Genomic DNA, 16,187 nt, shown 5'->3' with positions numbered 1-16,187 from the left:
GCTGGAGCAGGGAGGGGCTGGCCTGCGGGCTCCCTGCTGGCTGAAGGGAGCTGAGCCTTCCCTCGGTGCCTTCACCCTCTCTCTACTGTAAGCTGTTTGCTGAGCCTCCAGTGCATCTCACGTGGGAAAGGGCCGGAGAGCAGGTGTGAAGCAGGGGGCTCAGGAGCAGGAGGACCCAGCACTGGAAGACACTGTTAGGCCGAGCCATTTTTGCAGAACCCTAGAGCAGCCTCCGCAGGGTGATCCCAGTCAGGGTCTCTCAGTGCCCCTGCGCCCGCCCCAGAGCGCACCCACACCTGCTCCTGCCCCCATTATGCCCCGCAATTGCTGTATATAACTGTTTGCCGGTATCACCTAGGTTTATGCCTCTTTAACAGTGTGACCTGGCACAAATTTCTTAGCTGCCTCTCCCTCCAGTGGTCAAGTGGAGCGATTGTCATGGAGCCACCCAGCCATGCTGGAGTTAGCTGCTTTCAACAAATCCATGCCTATCCAGTGCTCAGAAAAAGATGTGGCACCCCGGAGTCACTCAGTATACTAGCACTAGCCATCATCACCACCATCATCATCACATCATCACCATCATCACCACCACCACCACCATTACATCATCACCATCATCACACCACCACCACCATTACACCATCACCATCGCCACACCACCACCACCATCATCACCACCACCCATCACCATCACCACCACCAGCATCATTACATCATCACCACACCACCACCACCACCACCATTACATCATCACCACCGTCATCACCATCACCACCACCAGCATCATTACATCATCACCATCATCACCACCACCATCATCACATCATCACCATCGCCACACCACCACCACCATCACCATCACCATCACCACCACCAGCATCATCACATCATCATCGCTACACCACCACCACCCATCACCATCATCACCATCACACCACCATCACCATCACTGCCATCATCACCACCACCATCATCATTATATCATCACCATTGCCACACCAGCGTCACTATTATCACCATCACCACCATCACCATACCACCATCACCATCACCATCACCACCACCACCGCCATCATTATATCATCACCATTGCCACACCAGCATTACTGTCATCACCATCACCATCATCACTATCCATCACCATCACCATCATCATTATCACCAGCATCACCACCACCGCCACCACCATCATTGCCATCATTGTTACTATGCCCAAGATCACAAGACTAGGTCTGGATTTGGGGCTGTTGGCTCAGGAGGCCACACTGTAGCCACACCGATCTCACATAGGCACCTATCAGGCTGCCTGGGCAGGTGTCTGCACAACAGCCCCGCTCCACTCTCCAGCCCTCCGCAGGCTCACCTCACAGGCAGGTAACCTGACCTTCCCAGACATGTGGTAGTACAGCCTGTGAGAGGAGCCTCCCTCCTCCTTCCCAGAGCATCTGTTTCTGGGCCAAGCGGGGCCCAGGCCAGCCCCAAATGCATTGTGTGTAGAAGGGATCAAGCCCACAACAAGGAAATCCTCCTTCCAGGCCAGGGAGATGGATGTCCAGGTGAGTGGCAGGTCAGGGCCTGGGATAGGCCGCCTGGAGCTAGCCTGACACTGAGCTATAGCCACCGGCTCCCCCCCACCACACCCACCCCAGGCAGAATCTGCCTGGGTGCAGGCTACAGCAGCCAGCCTCAGAGTGGGGTTCACAGTGCGGGGAGAACACGGGCCTGGCCGTGAGCTGTAGGGGGGTTCCTGGAGCACCGCCTCCTCAGCCGCGGCTCCGGGCATCCTCCGGTCTCGGGGAGACAGAGGGAGTAACGGCCCCGCCCCAGGCTTGCAGAGGCTCCAGTGAGGTCACCACCACGAGGCAGGCCCAGCTACCCAGGAGCCCTGGAGACCGTCACCGCGTTTGTCACGGAGTGCCGGGCCAGCGCGCCTTCCCGCTCTGTGCCGTTCAGTTCTACTTTAATTCCCTTTACTATGTTGTGGTTTGAATTTATTTTGCTAGATGAGTCTTTAGAATTTTTTCACTGAGGGAAGAGTCTACCCACAAGGAAGTGCCCAGATCCCCTGTGATCACGGCTGGCACTGGGTCAGAGCCTGCGGGCCAGGGCACCTTCCCCACCCCATTCCCTGGAGCCTCCTCATGCCCCTTTCCAGGACATGGTGAAGACAGGCAGAGGGGCTGAGCTGGCCAGGCCTGTGCACCGGGTCCCACCGTAAGTGGAGCACAGGCCAACCCAGCAGAGAGACACGGAGAAGTCGGAAACACCCACGCATGTCCCGTCCTCTGTCCCGACACCTCCTGGGGCCTGGCCAAAGTCCGAGCCAAATGAGGAAAGGAGGCACGTCCATCCCAGTGGACACTCCGAGCGCTCCCACACTGGCCGGGCACCGGGCCAGCGCAGCCAGCTGGCTCAAAGAGGGGAAGCTGAAGGGGGGACCGGAAGCAAAGCCCACTTGGCCTCCAGGACCAGGCCTGCCTGGGGCAGAGGCTGGCGTCTGTCCCCACCTGGGACCCACGGGCCCGTGTCCTGACCTGGGCCCAAGCTGACCTCTGACCCCAGCATAGGCCAAGCCCCAGTCTAGGCTCCAGGCCAAATTCCCACCCCAGACCCCAGCATTCCAGACCCCAAACCCCAGCATTCCGGAGCCCAGACCCCCGCATTCCAGAGGCAGAGCAGCACCATAATTAAGGCAGAGACCTGGGACCCCTGCTCCGCCCCCACCTCCCCGAGCACAGAGAAGCCCTCCTGAGCCCCAGACCCACCCTGCGTGCCAGCGCTGCCGGAAGCGGCCCAGAGGCGAGGCCTTGTTAGCCTCCCCAGAAAGTGGCAGAATCCACATTCCTGCCCCAGGTGAGTCGCCCAGGCTTGTCCTGCTCAGCCTGGCCCTCCCAGCTCAAGGCTCCAGCCTACCCAGCTCTGGGCCCGGCTGGAGCTCCCAGACCGCCCCCGAGGGGCAGCCAGGAGGCCCCCATCTGCTGGGACTTCCGCAGCTGGCCCCGCAGGGTCAGGGGTTGCCCTGGGCTCTGAGCCGCGGTGGATGGAGCCTGAGGCAGCCCTGTGAGGAGACCCCAGAGAGGGGATGCAGCTGCACCTCCCCTCCGGCCGCTGTGTGCCACGCGGGCCTCTCAACCCGCCATGCTGGTGGGAGGCACCCAGCAGTCGGTAGGGCCCTGGAGGGTTCCTGCCAAGAACCTGGCACGGGAGGCAGGCGGAGCCTCGGCCCCCACCTCCCTCCCACAGCGCCACCACCTCTCAGCGCTTGGGGCCTCTGCCTCAGGAGGTGCTTTGCCCACTCCCCCAGGGGGCCTCACAGCCACCCAGCAGGGAGGGACCATTGTCCCCACTCAACATTCAAAGCCCTAAGACTCTCCCAGGCTCCCAGCCAGGGACCCACTGAGCCGAGATTGGGCCAGGCCCGCCGGCTCCCGCACGGTCCTTCTGCCGAGACGCAGGGCAGTCCGTGCCTGGCCGCTGTCCCCAGCTTCAGGGAGCCTGAACTGGGAGCCAGGAACCCTCTCTGAGCTCCAAGTCTGCATGCCGAGGCTGCATGAGCTCCAGCCATTGATTCCTTCAGTCCCCAAACACAGGCGCTCGACTCCCGGGGAAGGCACGTCCTCATACACCCACGGGAAGTTAGAAACACCCACAGCCAAAACGACACGTACACTTCACCCATGGAGCGGCCGCTGAGCCCTGCCTGCCTTGCACACGCTCAGCGCACTCCCATTAGCCTACAGCGGGCGAGATCACCCCACGCGAGCCTCCTTTACAACAATGCAGCCAATCGAAAGAGAAAGCAGATTGGCTGTTGGGACTCGAAGGGCGGTTTCTACCCAACGACTGCAAATCAGAAGTTGGGGACCACCGAGCACAGAGCACCCACCGTATCCAAGCCCGTGGTGGGTACAGGGGCTTCTTGGTGCACGGAACAGACAGCCCTGTCCCCCGGGGCTCGCAGCCTGGGGTGGGGGACAACTGGCCTCCCAGGAGGGTCTAGGGCAGGGTCTCACCAGGAGAGCACCCCTGGGACACGCGGCCCCTCAGAAGATGTTGTTGGTTGTCCCGGCTGGAGGGCAGGTATCTCTGGCCTCTGCAAAGTGGGGGCCCAGCTGCTGCTCAGACTCAGGGCAGCGTCCTGCCAGCCTGTCCGCCCGGCACCTGTCCCAGGCTCTGAAGGGCCATGGCCCAGATGAAGGGGCTCCAGGGGCAGGTGGCCAGGGAAGGCCTCTCTGCATAAATGACTTCCACATAGTGAGCGGAACTGACATAGCCTCGTCCCTCTGCAGGTCCCCAAGGCCTGGGGAGAGGAGACTCTGAGAGCGCTGCCGCCTGGGGGCAGGCAGAGGCAGGCAGGTCCCAAGGGAACGGCCGCGCCCGCTGGGTGCCAGGCCTGGGGAATTCCAGGAGGCGGAGGCTTCAAAAGTTCTCCAGGCTTCCAGATCCCAGCGGCCGGCCGCATTCCTCCACCTGGGTGGGCAGGCGTGTGGGGGCTCAGTGCATTCCTGCTGGGGGTAGGGGCCCGGGAGCCCAGTCCAGGCTCTGCTGAGCTCTCGGCTACTGGAGCGGAGCCAGAGCCCTGCCACGGTCGCTGCAGTCGGCCTCTGCTGGAGCGAGAGGAAGGTCGCCTTTGCGTGGGGAGGAGCCACTGGCGGATAAGGCAGGGATTCACCAGCCCCGGGGCAGGACACAGCCACCTGCAGCCCGAGCCTCCCCATCTGTAAAATGCAGATAACAAGGGGGTCAGGCTGGGGCTCACGCCTGTAATCCCAGCACTTTGAAGGGCCGAGGCCTGCGGATCACTTGAGGTCAGGAATTCCAAACCAGGCTGGCCAACATGGTGAAACCTCGTCTCTACTAAAAATAAGAAAATTAGCCGGGCGTGGTGGTGCACCTGCAATCCCTGCTACTCAGGAGGCTGAGGCAGGAGAATGGCTCCAACCCGGGAGGCGGAGTTTGCAGTGAGCCGAGATCGGGCTACTGCACTCCAGCCTGGGCAATCAGAGCAAAACTCTGTCTCAAAAAAACAAAACAAAACACAAGAGCAGGTCCCTATCAGGAAGCGAGAGCCGGCCCAGAGCCTGGCCTGAAGGCAGCTCCGAGGGCCACCTGGGTTTCCTGCACAGAGATGGGAGGGAGGGACAGGGGGCCCAAGTCAGGAAAACACAACCCCACGTGTTCAGGGGTCTGGAGGCGGGGGCTGCGTCTCTGACCTGAGGCTGCAAGCGAGCCCTTGGTGCAGCCAGGAGCGGGCAGTGGGCAACCGGGCTGGCTGCCAGGAGGCTCCATGGCAGCAGCTTTCTCGCCTGCCGTCCCCACTGCCACTCCCCGGGTTCTGACAGGAAGCCCCGTGGAAGGCCGTGCACAGACCCCCGACCTGGCTGCCCAGGGTCGTCCAGGTCCCTGGCAAGAAGGAGCCTGGGCTCCCAAGTGGACCCCATCACCATCTGTGGTCAGCAGAGCCTTCCAAGTCTCCGTGTGTTTACATTCCCCCAGGAAATAGTTCCCCAGAAGAGCTGCAAATATTTTCTTAATGTTGGGCCTTGTGACAAACAGAGGCATGGAGTTGGCCCACCCACCACCACCTTGCCCCTCCACGCATGGGATGCTGGAGTTACCTCCTCACCTGGCCCAGCCCTCCCCATCCTGGCAGGGGGCAGGCGCCGAGCAGGCACGTGGGGGCCCAGCTGGGACATCCTCCTGGCGGAGCCTGGGCAGAGAGCCCAGGGCATTCGGTGGCACTGCCATCCTCCCACCTTTCAGCAATCCTTTTGTGAAACTGGGGTGACAGTAGGTGGAGGTGGCTGAGGCGCTGCTTGGCGGTGTGAATCACTGGAGACCCTGGGGGGTGGTGTCAGGCCCTGGACCTGCAAAGTAACTCAGGCTCCTGGCAGACCAGGCCGAGGACAGAGGCCGCGGAGAGCCCTGACTCCTGCTCAGAGCCCCTCCGTGTCTCCTGCTCCAGGCTGTCAGTATTTAGGGCTGGGTGTCCCGGTTTCTGATGGCCCTGAACACAGGCCCATGCCTCTCTGTGCATGGGCACAGGTCCAGCTGGCGTTGGCAGGCTGTGGCCCACAGGCACCGAGAAGTAACCCACCTCTACTGACCTCCACCTGAAGACCCCCAGGCACCTGCCCACCTGAGCCGACCTCCGCAGGCCCACCCAGCACCCAGCCCTCCCTGGCTGTTGGTCTCAGCCCACTGGAGCCTCCGTCTCCCTCCCCACACTGGTGAGGGGGTGGCCATGCACATGCTGGGCCTCGGGTCCCTGGGCAGCCCCTCCAAGAGCCCACCTGTCCGGAGTGCCGTTACTGTCCACGGCTGATGTCCACTGTGTGGATGGACCACGTTTCTCTCCCCAGTTGACCCTGCATGGCCGTTGGGGCTGTTTCTGCCGGATGGCTCTCGTGCCTGGGCACTGCCATGAATGTTAACCCACAAGTGTGCAGCGATCAGGTGTGGAGCTACGGGGCCGAGTGCAAGTCTGTTCCGTCGCTGGAGGCACCACCAGCCGGTGTCCCAGCAGCTCTTGCATGGGGGTCCTGGTCCCCACAGGGTCCAGCCCACAGTTGTGATTGTCTGACTTCCTGAATCTGTCGGTGGCTGCAGCGTGAGGACCACAGTGTGGATCTCAGGTGGGCACAAAAGGAGGCTGGAGTCTGGGCACCGGGCCCTCGCCTGCCACGCCTGGTGTGGGCGGACGTGGGTCTGAGGGCAGTGGGAAGGGGACGGGAGGGGCGATTGGATGTTCGGCCACCATCGTCCAGCAGCCCAGCGCTGGGCTCAGATGCCGCAGCGAGCACACGGAGCCGTCCCCGCCTTGTGGGCTGCGTGGGGGGGCCTGATGTGGGCCAGGACATCTCATCCTGGATGCCTAAGGCCATGCTGCACTGTCCCCGATGAGCTGGGGGCACAGGGACAGAGGGGCCAGCCGCGCTGCGGGCGGCACTTTCAGCGTGGAGGTGCTCAGCCCAAGCTGCGGCACCCGGGATCCTGGTTAACTGCAGAGTCTGGACCAGCTCCGGGGTAGGAACCATGGCCTGCTGTGTCCCTACTATGGTACCAGTCCCTAGACTGGGCCCAGCGTCACGCTGCATCCAATCAAATTAAGTCACCGAGGCTCACACCTGTAATTCCTCAGCCCTTCGGCTGAGCTTGGCAGGTCTAGGGCAGCAGCAGGAGTCTCACAGACAGCGAGAGAGACAGAGACAAAGAGAGACAGAAGGACACACACACAGAGATACAGAGATGAAGAGACAGAGATCAAGACAGAGAGCTACAGATAGAGACAGAGAGATGGAGGCAAGCAGAAACAGGGAGAAACAAAGTAGAGACACAGAGACAGAGACAGAGAGACAGAGACAGAGACAGCGGTGGACAGTGGGAAGCCCAGGGGAGACAGGAGAGGGAGGAGTGGGAGGGAGCATCTCCCTCTGCCCCAGTGGCCCTGGCTGGCCAAGGCACACAGCAGGGGCCGCTGGGCACCATCGGGACGCAGGTGGAGGGGATGACGCCCTGCGGATGTTCGTGTGGCTGGAGGCAGCTGACCGTGGGGCCTGGGGGGACGAGGGGAGCCCTTTGCCCTGAGGAGGGGCCTTTGCAAGCGGGAGGTTCCCTTCCACGTGGGACTCCCCCGTCGCGCCGCCAGATGCCCCAGGGTGGGGAAGGGGCTCTCCGCCCAGGAGGCCAAGGTCATGGGAGACAGCTGAGGGTGGGCTCCCGGGGGCCCTGGCCCCACCCAGGGCGCAGTCCCAGGTCTCTGCCTGGGCCCTGGCTCTGCCCGCTGGGCCCTCCTGGGAAGTCAGATTCCTCCTGGGCTTCGAGGCCTTCTGGCCATATAAGGCTGTCTGTGGGCACCTCCCGGAGCTCAGAGCCCTCACCCCCCACCCGCCCTACCCTGTATGAGAACCAGAGCTCCGCCAGGCAAGGACAGAGGCTGGGGAGGGCCCACTGGAGCCACGGTCCTGCGGGGGAGGGGAGGAGGGCGCAGGCAGGCCAGGACTCGGGCTGGGGCTCAGGGTCCCTAGCCACCCCACCCAGCATGCTGGGCCACCCCCACTCCGCCTGTCTCTCTGGGGGTCTGGGCCCCTGGGGCTCCCTAGGGCTGCCCAGTCTAAGCCCAAGGCAGGCAAGTAGTAAGAACGGGGTCAGGGGTGAGGGTGGAGCCCGCAGGTAAATAAGATTAAGGTGACACCTGGAAACGTAGGTGCCCGGCGTGGGGACAGATGCCACAGCCCTGTGCCACTGCACGTTTACCCTGGGTGATGCCCTTTCTGGGGCTCCCCGCAGATTTGGGGGCAGGAGTCCTGTTCTCTGCCTCATACCCCAGCAAGGTGCTGCGAGGTGCCCTGACGGGGGCCCCATTTGAGGGAGGGGGCGGCCTAGGGTCCTAGGAGCAGCCTTGTTACTGGACTGGCCCCTTCCCTGCCAAGCTGCAGGTGGTTAGATCCCAGGGAGGTCCAGGCCCCCTCCCTGAGAGTTCCCAGGGCCCCCTACCCCTTCCCTTCTCGACTGGCAGGGTGGAGGCTCCCCTACACGCAGCTATACACGCCAAAGCTGGGGCGGGGGCACCCGGGTGTGGTCCTGGGCTCTGGCCTCCTGGTGGTCAAGCAGACCACCCCACAGAGCTCCATGAGGCGCCCCCCCATTTCTGAGCACTCCAGCTTTGAGTGCTTGTCATGGGGCCAGGTCCATCTACACAGGCCACCAGCCCAGGGGCTTCTCCCTGCCACCTGGGAAGACAGGGAGATGGGTGGGCAGAGGAGCCTTGGGGACCATCTGTGGAGAGCCCAGGACGTGGGCCGCTGACCTTCTCCAGGTATCCTACACCCGGGCACCCCCTAAGCCTGCCTGACCCCTTCTCGCATGGGGGCCCACCTCACACCCCCCATGTGGGAACCCAGTGGTGGCCCGTGGGTCAGGCCTACAGGGGCCACAGGGAGTGGGCGGGCACATGGCCTGCAGGGGTGCTTTGTCCCCGGGAGCCCTAAGATGGCGGCCATGCTCCTGGCCTGGAAGGCTCTGTGGGCTGCCAAGTCTCTGGAGGGGCTGCCCTGTGAGTGGTGCCTGGGGCTGTGTGGCCCACGAGCTGGGCACACACTGCAAGTGGCAGAAGGGCCTGGGCCGGGCGGCTGGGGGTCAGAATCCTCCATTCCTGGTTGTTGCCAACCCACAGCCCGGCCTCTGTGCATTCCAAACAGATGCCCCAGAAGCCACCAGGGGCCCAGCTGGGGCCACAGCCAGGGAGGAAAAAGCACCACTTCTTCAAATAGGCTGTGTCCAGACCCTCCCTAGGCCAGAAATGCCCAAGTCTCCCTTAGCCGCATCCTGCTGGTAGCAGGAGCCTGGGGATCCTGGGCACTGGAGACGCGGCAGCCCTTCAGGCAGGGCGGGCTCCAGGCCTCGGGGCGGGGCAGGCTGTGGCTCAGGGCCTCCAGGGGCCCGGCCTCCATTCCTTTGAGGCCAGCTTCCAGTAGGTCTGGGCTGGCTCTCACAGCAGTCTGTCCCCACAGTGGGGGGCCTCCTGGACCAAGCAATGGCCAAGACGCCCCGAAGCTCTCCCAGCCCCGGTGAGACCCGGTCCTGCCGGCACCTGCTGGGTGTGTCCTGCTCCCGGGGCCTGAGCCGGACCAGCAGTTCAGTTCCCACTTCTTTATCTCATGGACGGGGAAGGAGGTTCTTCCCAGCTGGCTCCCTGGAAGGGCATCGGCGCAGTCCTGAGAAAGCGACATACCAAAGCACAGCGCTGGCGTTTCTCCAAACCCCGATCCCGCTCAGACAACATTCCCAGTTCTGGAGTGGGAGCCACAGGCCCCACCCGCAGGCCCGGCCCCAGCAGGCCAGCCTCCAGCCTGCCTTCCCTCGGAGGCCTGTGCAGCCCAGCTTCCTCCTGGGGGCTTCTCCCCAGGGTGCAGCACCCACTTGGACCCCGGGGCGGGGCCTGCAGAAACACTGGGCTCTGGTATGGGAGGATCTGCAGAGTCATCTGTCACCGGACTGTGGCCGCCCGTGACGCAGCTGAGAGTGGGTGTGGGGCGCCCCATGTCCTCAACACAGCTGTGTCCCTGTGGCCTGGCCCTCAGGGTCCCCCACAACTGCCTGCAGGTGTGGCTGAGTAGGGTGGGGGCACTTGCAGGAACCCCACTGGAGTGGCGCTGAGGGCTCAGATGAGGGGGCTGTCCCCAGGGCTTCTCAGCAGGCCTTGTCCGAGGGCTGAGGGAGGATCTGAGTCCCATTCTCCAGGGCCAGGAGTGCCCCCACTTCTCTCAGCTGCACTGACCCCTTCCCAAAACCCACCTCCTCTGGGGCTCTGTCCCCCTGGAGCTGGGCAGGGGCTCTGGGTCTTGGATTGTTCCCGGAGGGCAGTCAGAGCCTGCTGGGACACAGCCCCGCCCCGCCCCGCCCCGGCAAGCCGCCTCCTTTGACCCTCCCCTCTGCTCCCACACTGGGTAACTCCCTCTGTGGATTCAGGATAGAACATGTGTGTGGGGGGAGGTGGGGGTTCCGTCTGACCTGCCGTGGGGAGGACTAGTTAGGGGCTAGTGGCTGAAAGATGCCCAGTAAATTAGGGATAAGGAATGAATGACTGGGCCAGGCGTGGTGGCTCACGCCTGTAACTCTGGCACTTTGGGAGGCCGAGGCAGGCGGATCACCTGAGGTTGGAAGTTCAAGACCAGTCTGACCAATATGGGGAACCCCTTCTCTTCTAAAAATACAAAATGAGCTGGGCGTGGTGGCGCTCGCCTTTAGTCCCAGCTACTCGGGAGGCTGAGGCAGGAAAATTGCTTGAACCCGGGAGGCAGAGGTTTCGGTGGGCTGAGATCGCACCACTGCACTCTAGCCTGGGCAACAGAGAGAGACTACATCTTTTTTTTTTTTTTTTTTTTTTTTTTGAAGACGGAGTTTCACTCTTGTTGCCCAGGCTGGAGTGCAATGGCGCGATCTCGGCTCACCGCAACCTCCGCCTCCTGGGTTCAGGCAATTCTCCTGCCTCAGCCTCCTGAGTAGCTGGGATTACAGGCACGCGCCACCATGCCCAGCTAATTTTTGTATTTTTAGTAGAGGCGGGGGTTTCACCATGTTGACCAGGCTGGTGTCCACGCGCCTCGGCCTCCCAAAGTGCTGGGATTGTAGGCGTGAGCCGCCGCGCCCAGCCAGGAGACTCCATGTCAAAAGAAAAAAAAAGAGATGAATGACCAACAACCTTCCCCTCACTTTACTAACGTGCGCTTGATTGACTCCTCCTGGCCCTTTTGGCCTCAGTTCCCCCGTTTGTAAATGAAATAGAAGAGGGCTGCCCAGGACTCAGAAAGACAAGGCGAGATCCTGGCTGGTGCATTTGGTGATGACTCACTGAAACCTTGACAAAGACAGCAGGGGGCGGGGGTGGGCGAGATGAGCTGCCCCTGCCCCTGCCCCTGCCCCTGCCCGCCTCCCCAACCCCCTGTGAGTAGCCGGGCTGGGACAGCCCCTCCACTCTCCAAAGGCTCAGCTCCTGCCCCAGCTGCCCCTCCCCGTCCAGTCCTCGAGGCGGCGGGCACAGGGTGGGCTCTTTACCCAGCCCCTGGGCCACATTCTCTTGTCCACTGCACTCCAGCCTGCCTGCCAGTTGCTCGGGGGCAGCTGTCTGCCGGGAAGCAGCGAGCCGGGGGATTAACCCTGCAGGTGCTGGCGGCTCCAGCTGACACACTGTATTCTCAGGGCCCAGTGCCCAGGGATGGCAGAGGCCTGGCGTCTTGGCCTGGCCTGGCCGCTAGGGGACTGAAAGGGCTCTTCCCCTTCTCCCCCATTCACCCGACCCTCCTGGGATCCCGAGAAGCACTCAAGGTCTCAGGAGTCTCGGCCTCCAGTCCCCCAGGCTGTCAGAGCCCCACGCTGTCAAGGGGAGCCCTGGCGCACTGCCTGGGGCCAAGCCCCCATCTGGGGACCCGCTACTGCCCAGAGGCCGTCCTCTGCCTCACACGGGATCGTAAATCAGCCCAGAGCCGGACTCCGCGCCTGGACTGCAGATTCCTCATTGTCTCCCACCCGTCTCCAGCCAGCCCCTCCCCCACTCGGAGCTTCTCCTGCCCTGGGGAGCCACCCCTTCCTCCTCCCCCCTCCCCCAGGTGGGAGAACTAATTGTGAAGTTACTGAATAATTGCTCGGCCAGAAGGTGGGAGGAGGGAAGGAGGGAGAGAGGGTCACATCGCCCTCTGGACTCCTAAGAGAAAGGGCCCCACACCCTCTTGGGATTTGACATATGTAGGTGGCCAAGGTGCCAGGAGGGTGTGCACGGACCAAGCTGCACCCACCAGGGACCATTGCTAGTTCAGGACCCCACCAGAATCGGCTGGCCAGTGCCCCACAAGCCCCCCCAGCCCCCCAGGGCTGTCCGGGGAACCACGGCCCATCTGGGAGCATGGTTGGCCCAGCTGGCCTGGCTCAGAGATGGGGGCTTGCTGCCAGTTCAGCAGCTGCAGCCCCACCCACTGCCACCCCCTCAGGGCTTCCCTGGAGGCAGATTTGGCCCAAGAACCCAAGGGGAGGAGGAGACCCAGGGCCACAGACACCCAAAGGCAGACGCAGGACCGCAGGACGAAGCCCCCGTCTCAGCCTCCAGGTCCCGTGCCTTTGCCCAGCGTCCTGGAGCCGCCGACCACGGCAGGAGCGTGTGCGCAGCTGTGCAGTGCGGTAGAGGCCAGGCAGACGGAGCCGGTGGAGTGCACGGGGCCAGGGGCACAGGTGCTTCTAGGCACCCAGCAGGTGCTCAGCAGCTGTGACCCTAGCCCCTGACCTCGTTAGGAGCCAATCTGGTGGCTGTGGGGCCAGGAGCAGCGCCCGGTCCTCTAAAGGGGGCTCTGGCTGCAGGGCCAACCCTTCTGCCCCATTTCTCTATGGGATTATGTTTAAGTCCAGCTGGGGCAGGCAGGAGCCAGGCCGAGGTGAACCTGACCTGGCCGCTCCAGGAAGTCGGGGGTCCCACCTAGCCTCCCCCTGTTCCTCCGTAGATGGCCATTCGCGGCTGCCGAGGACACCTTCCCGCACGCCAGCAGGATGGGCGCTGTCGGGGGAGGCGCGGGGGCGGCCGAGAGGTGCCCCAAGTTAGGGGAACAAAGAGTGGAGCCGCTGGGCTGGGAGGGGCGGGCGGGCGCACTGGGGTGCCGGGGCGCCGTGGGGAGCGCGGGGGTCGCACCCGGAACCCGGAGCTACGACCTGAGGTCGGGGCGCGGCGGCGCTGCGGTCCCACGGCCTGGCCAGGGGCCAGCAGGTGCCCCTTCCGGGAGGCGGCCCGGCCGGGGTCCGAAGGGTTAAGGCCGCCGGGCCGCCCCTCCCCCTGCCCTCTCCTCCCCGCCCGGACCCCTCCCGGGGGCGCGGGGCTCGGGCGCCCGGGCGGGCCGGGGCGGGGCCTGACGTCCGCGGGCGGAGCGAGCTGGGCCGGCCGCCTGGCTTCAGACCCGCCGGGCTCCCGCCGCGCGCGCTGTCCCTGGTGCGCGGGGACGCGGCCCGGAGCCGGGAAGATGGCGAAGCGCGGCGCGCCGCTCTGCCCCGGGAGCGCACGGTGCGTCCGCGGCCCCCGGGGCCCCGCGCGGCTGCTGCTGGTCGGGCTGGCGCTGCTGGGCGCGGCGCGGGCGCGGGAGGCGGCGGGCGGCGGCTTCAGCCTGCACCCGCCCTACTTCAACCTGGCGGAGGGCGCCCGCATCGCCGCGTCCGCGACCTGCGGCGAGGAGGCCCCGGCGCGCGGCTCCCCGCGCCCCACCGAGGACCTCTACTGCAAGCTGGTGGGGGGCCCCGTGGCCGGCGGCGACCCCAACCAGACCATCCAGGTGAGCGCGGGCGGGGTGCGGGGCATCCTGCCGGGGCCTGGGACCCGGAACGCCGGCGTGGCCCGGGGCCAGCCCAGGTGCGGACTCTCCGGCCCGGACGCTCTGGCTCCGCATTTTGGGGGCCCAAGAGCCCCCCCGCCCCGAGCCGGCCGCTCCGTCTCGGCCGGGAAACTTCGCGTCCCTCCGGGAAGGCGGAATTAAAGTCCGGGCTGGACTCGGGGGCGGCCGGGCGCCCGTCCAGTTCGGCTGCGGTGACCGGGGCGGGAGGGGGGACCCTGCCCAGTCCCTGGTGGCCCCGAGTCCGGGATCCCGGGGAGGGCGGGACTTGGCTTCCACCGCCGGCTGCCCGTGGGGAGGGGGCGCAGTTCCGCCCAACCCGGGACAGGCTGGAACCTGCTGGCCTCGGGATGGGGGTGGGAGGGGCCAACCACCTGAGGCTCCCCCGCCCTCTCCCCGAGGAGTCGAGTGCCTCGGCGAGACTTCCAAAGTAAGGGGGCCCAGCTGCGAGACTTTAACTGCGGCTGGGAACACGTGGCTCCCAGGAGGGGCAGCGTCTCTGCAGGTGGTAGGGTCAGGTCTTCAGTCTTCTGGGAGATGTGGTTTCAGGCCCTGAAGACCCCCGGGGGTGCATGTCCCTTACCCCACGAGCCTTTAACCTGTAGGCGGGTTCTGTTGGGGGCTCATGCATGGGCACCTAGGCAGGAAACCAAGTCTTTGGGGGCCTTCTAGACTTAGGGTGGGCCTGGGGTCAGCCTTGGAGAGGAGCAGCAAAGGCCCACTCTAGGCCCATTCCCCACCTCGGCCCCACCTAGGGAGAGTGGAGGGGCCCTGAGGGCCTGTGTAACCTGAGCTGTCTCCTCCCTGGGACCTCAGCTTTCCTGGTAGGAGAGTAGATTTGCCAAGTGGCAGCCGAGGGCCCAGGAGCCAGACACCCAGGAGCCAGACACCGGGGATGAATGGTGGAGCCTGAGGGGGGCCGCCCTCCCTGCCTGCCTGCCCCCTTGGCCCTGGGGGAGGCGGAAGCAGCTGAGATGGCCCATCCTGGGAGGGCGCCTCCCCGGGCTCGCCGTTCTCTCCCCGTTCTCTTCTTAAGCCCGGCATAGTCCTCCGATATCTGAAGTCTCAAGCCCACACTTCAGATGGGGCCACTGAGCCCTGGAAAGACAATGACACCTGCCCCAGCTGGGTTAGCTGTGGGAACCTGGGTGCCCCCTGCCGCCTCCCTAGCTGGTGGATTCAGAGGGGCTGGGTCTCAGGCGGCAGGGCCTGTGGCTGTCCGTCTGCCTGCTGCCACTGCCCCCCCCCCCCCCCGCCCCGCCTGAGCGTCTGCGCCCTCCTTGCTCAACTGGAATTTTGCTATTCCGGCAGGGGAGGCTCCAGGTGCCCTCTGAACCTCAGACCACCTCCTCCACCACCTGCCCCTGCCTACCTGGCTGGGGGTCACAGGCCCCCTCTTGGGGTTACTTCTCCGTGGGGACTTATTAGTCAGTGTGTAAAGGCCCAGCTTGGAGTCAGCACCCCTCTCCTCTGCCTCTCCTTAGCTGTGTGGCTTCCCTCTGTCAGCCTCAAGCTCCCTGTCTTTAAAACGGGCACAGCGCACTGGCCCACCTCACCTGAGGCTGTGAGCTGAGCCTGGGAAGTGGCCCGTTTCCGTGGCAGCTGTGGCCTATGGCGCTCCATGCCCTGGAGCCGGCCTGGGTGAGAAACCAGCCCAGCCTGGCCTCACTCATGTCTAGCAACAGAGGCAAGCCCTTCCCTTCAGAAGCCTCCAGCTCTGAGCAGTCAGTGAGTGTCCCTGTTCTGAGGCTGCCGGGCTGGTGGACACAGGCTGGATGGCCCGTGACCTTGGACGACAGCTTCCTCTGAGAGCTGCAGGTCTGCTGACTGCCCTGGCCGCAGATTGGGCATGTGAGCGTACTGCAGCCTCGGTCAGGGCACGGTGGGCAGACACAGGCGGTGCCCGGGAGATGAAGCCATAGCTCCATCCGGGGGTCTCACGAAGGCTATGGGGCCTGGGGCCAGGCAGCTTGGTGCCAAGCTGTTGGCCAGGGGCTCTCAGGGCCCCTCTGCAGGAGCTGGGCATTAGCTGGGCATCCACATGGGGGTCGTGGTGAGCCTTGCTGGGCAGCTGGAGCAGGCAGAGGGCAAGGGGAGGTGGCAGCCCTCGCAGCCTCAGGTGGACATCAGGGGACCCCGGGCCGGCCCAGCAGCGGAAGGCGGGGGCTGGGCAGCCAGGCCAGCGAGGTGACTCATGGGAAGGGAAGTCCTTATCAGCCGTCTACTGTTTCCTAGCTCTTTTCTCTCGGGACCCTTGCAGTGGAGGCGGTGGGAGCCTGGTGTTCTCAGCCCTGTCCCCTACGGCTCACTGAGACTCAAATC

At 64.4% G+C, this 16,187-nt stretch overlaps 1 protein-coding gene across 2 annotated transcripts in view; it reads left to right on the top strand.

Annotated features, from left to right (window-relative positions):
- The first annotated feature begins 13,421 nt into the window (after positions 1-13,421).
- Positions 13,422-16,187, top strand: part of LAMA5 (laminin subunit alpha 5) — a 56,470-nt gene continuing 53,704 nt past the window's right edge. For both annotated transcript variants that reach the window (XM_074406750.1, XM_074406749.1), the window contains exon 1: positions 13,422-13,808. In XM_074406750.1, coding sequence (XP_074262851.1) covers positions 13,503-13,808 — 306 coding nt within the window. In that variant the 5' untranslated portion in view covers positions 13,422-13,502. The remainder of the gene's footprint in view (positions 13,809-16,187) is intronic.

Source organism: Saimiri boliviensis, chromosome 9 (genome assembly GCF_048565385.1).
Source record: "Saimiri boliviensis isolate mSaiBol1 chromosome 9, mSaiBol1.pri, whole genome shotgun sequence".
NCBI classification, from domain to species: domain Eukaryota; kingdom Metazoa; phylum Chordata; class Mammalia; order Primates; family Cebidae; genus Saimiri; species Saimiri boliviensis.
Note: the sequence above shows the minus strand (reverse complement) of the source record. Positions and strands in the feature narration are given on the sequence as shown.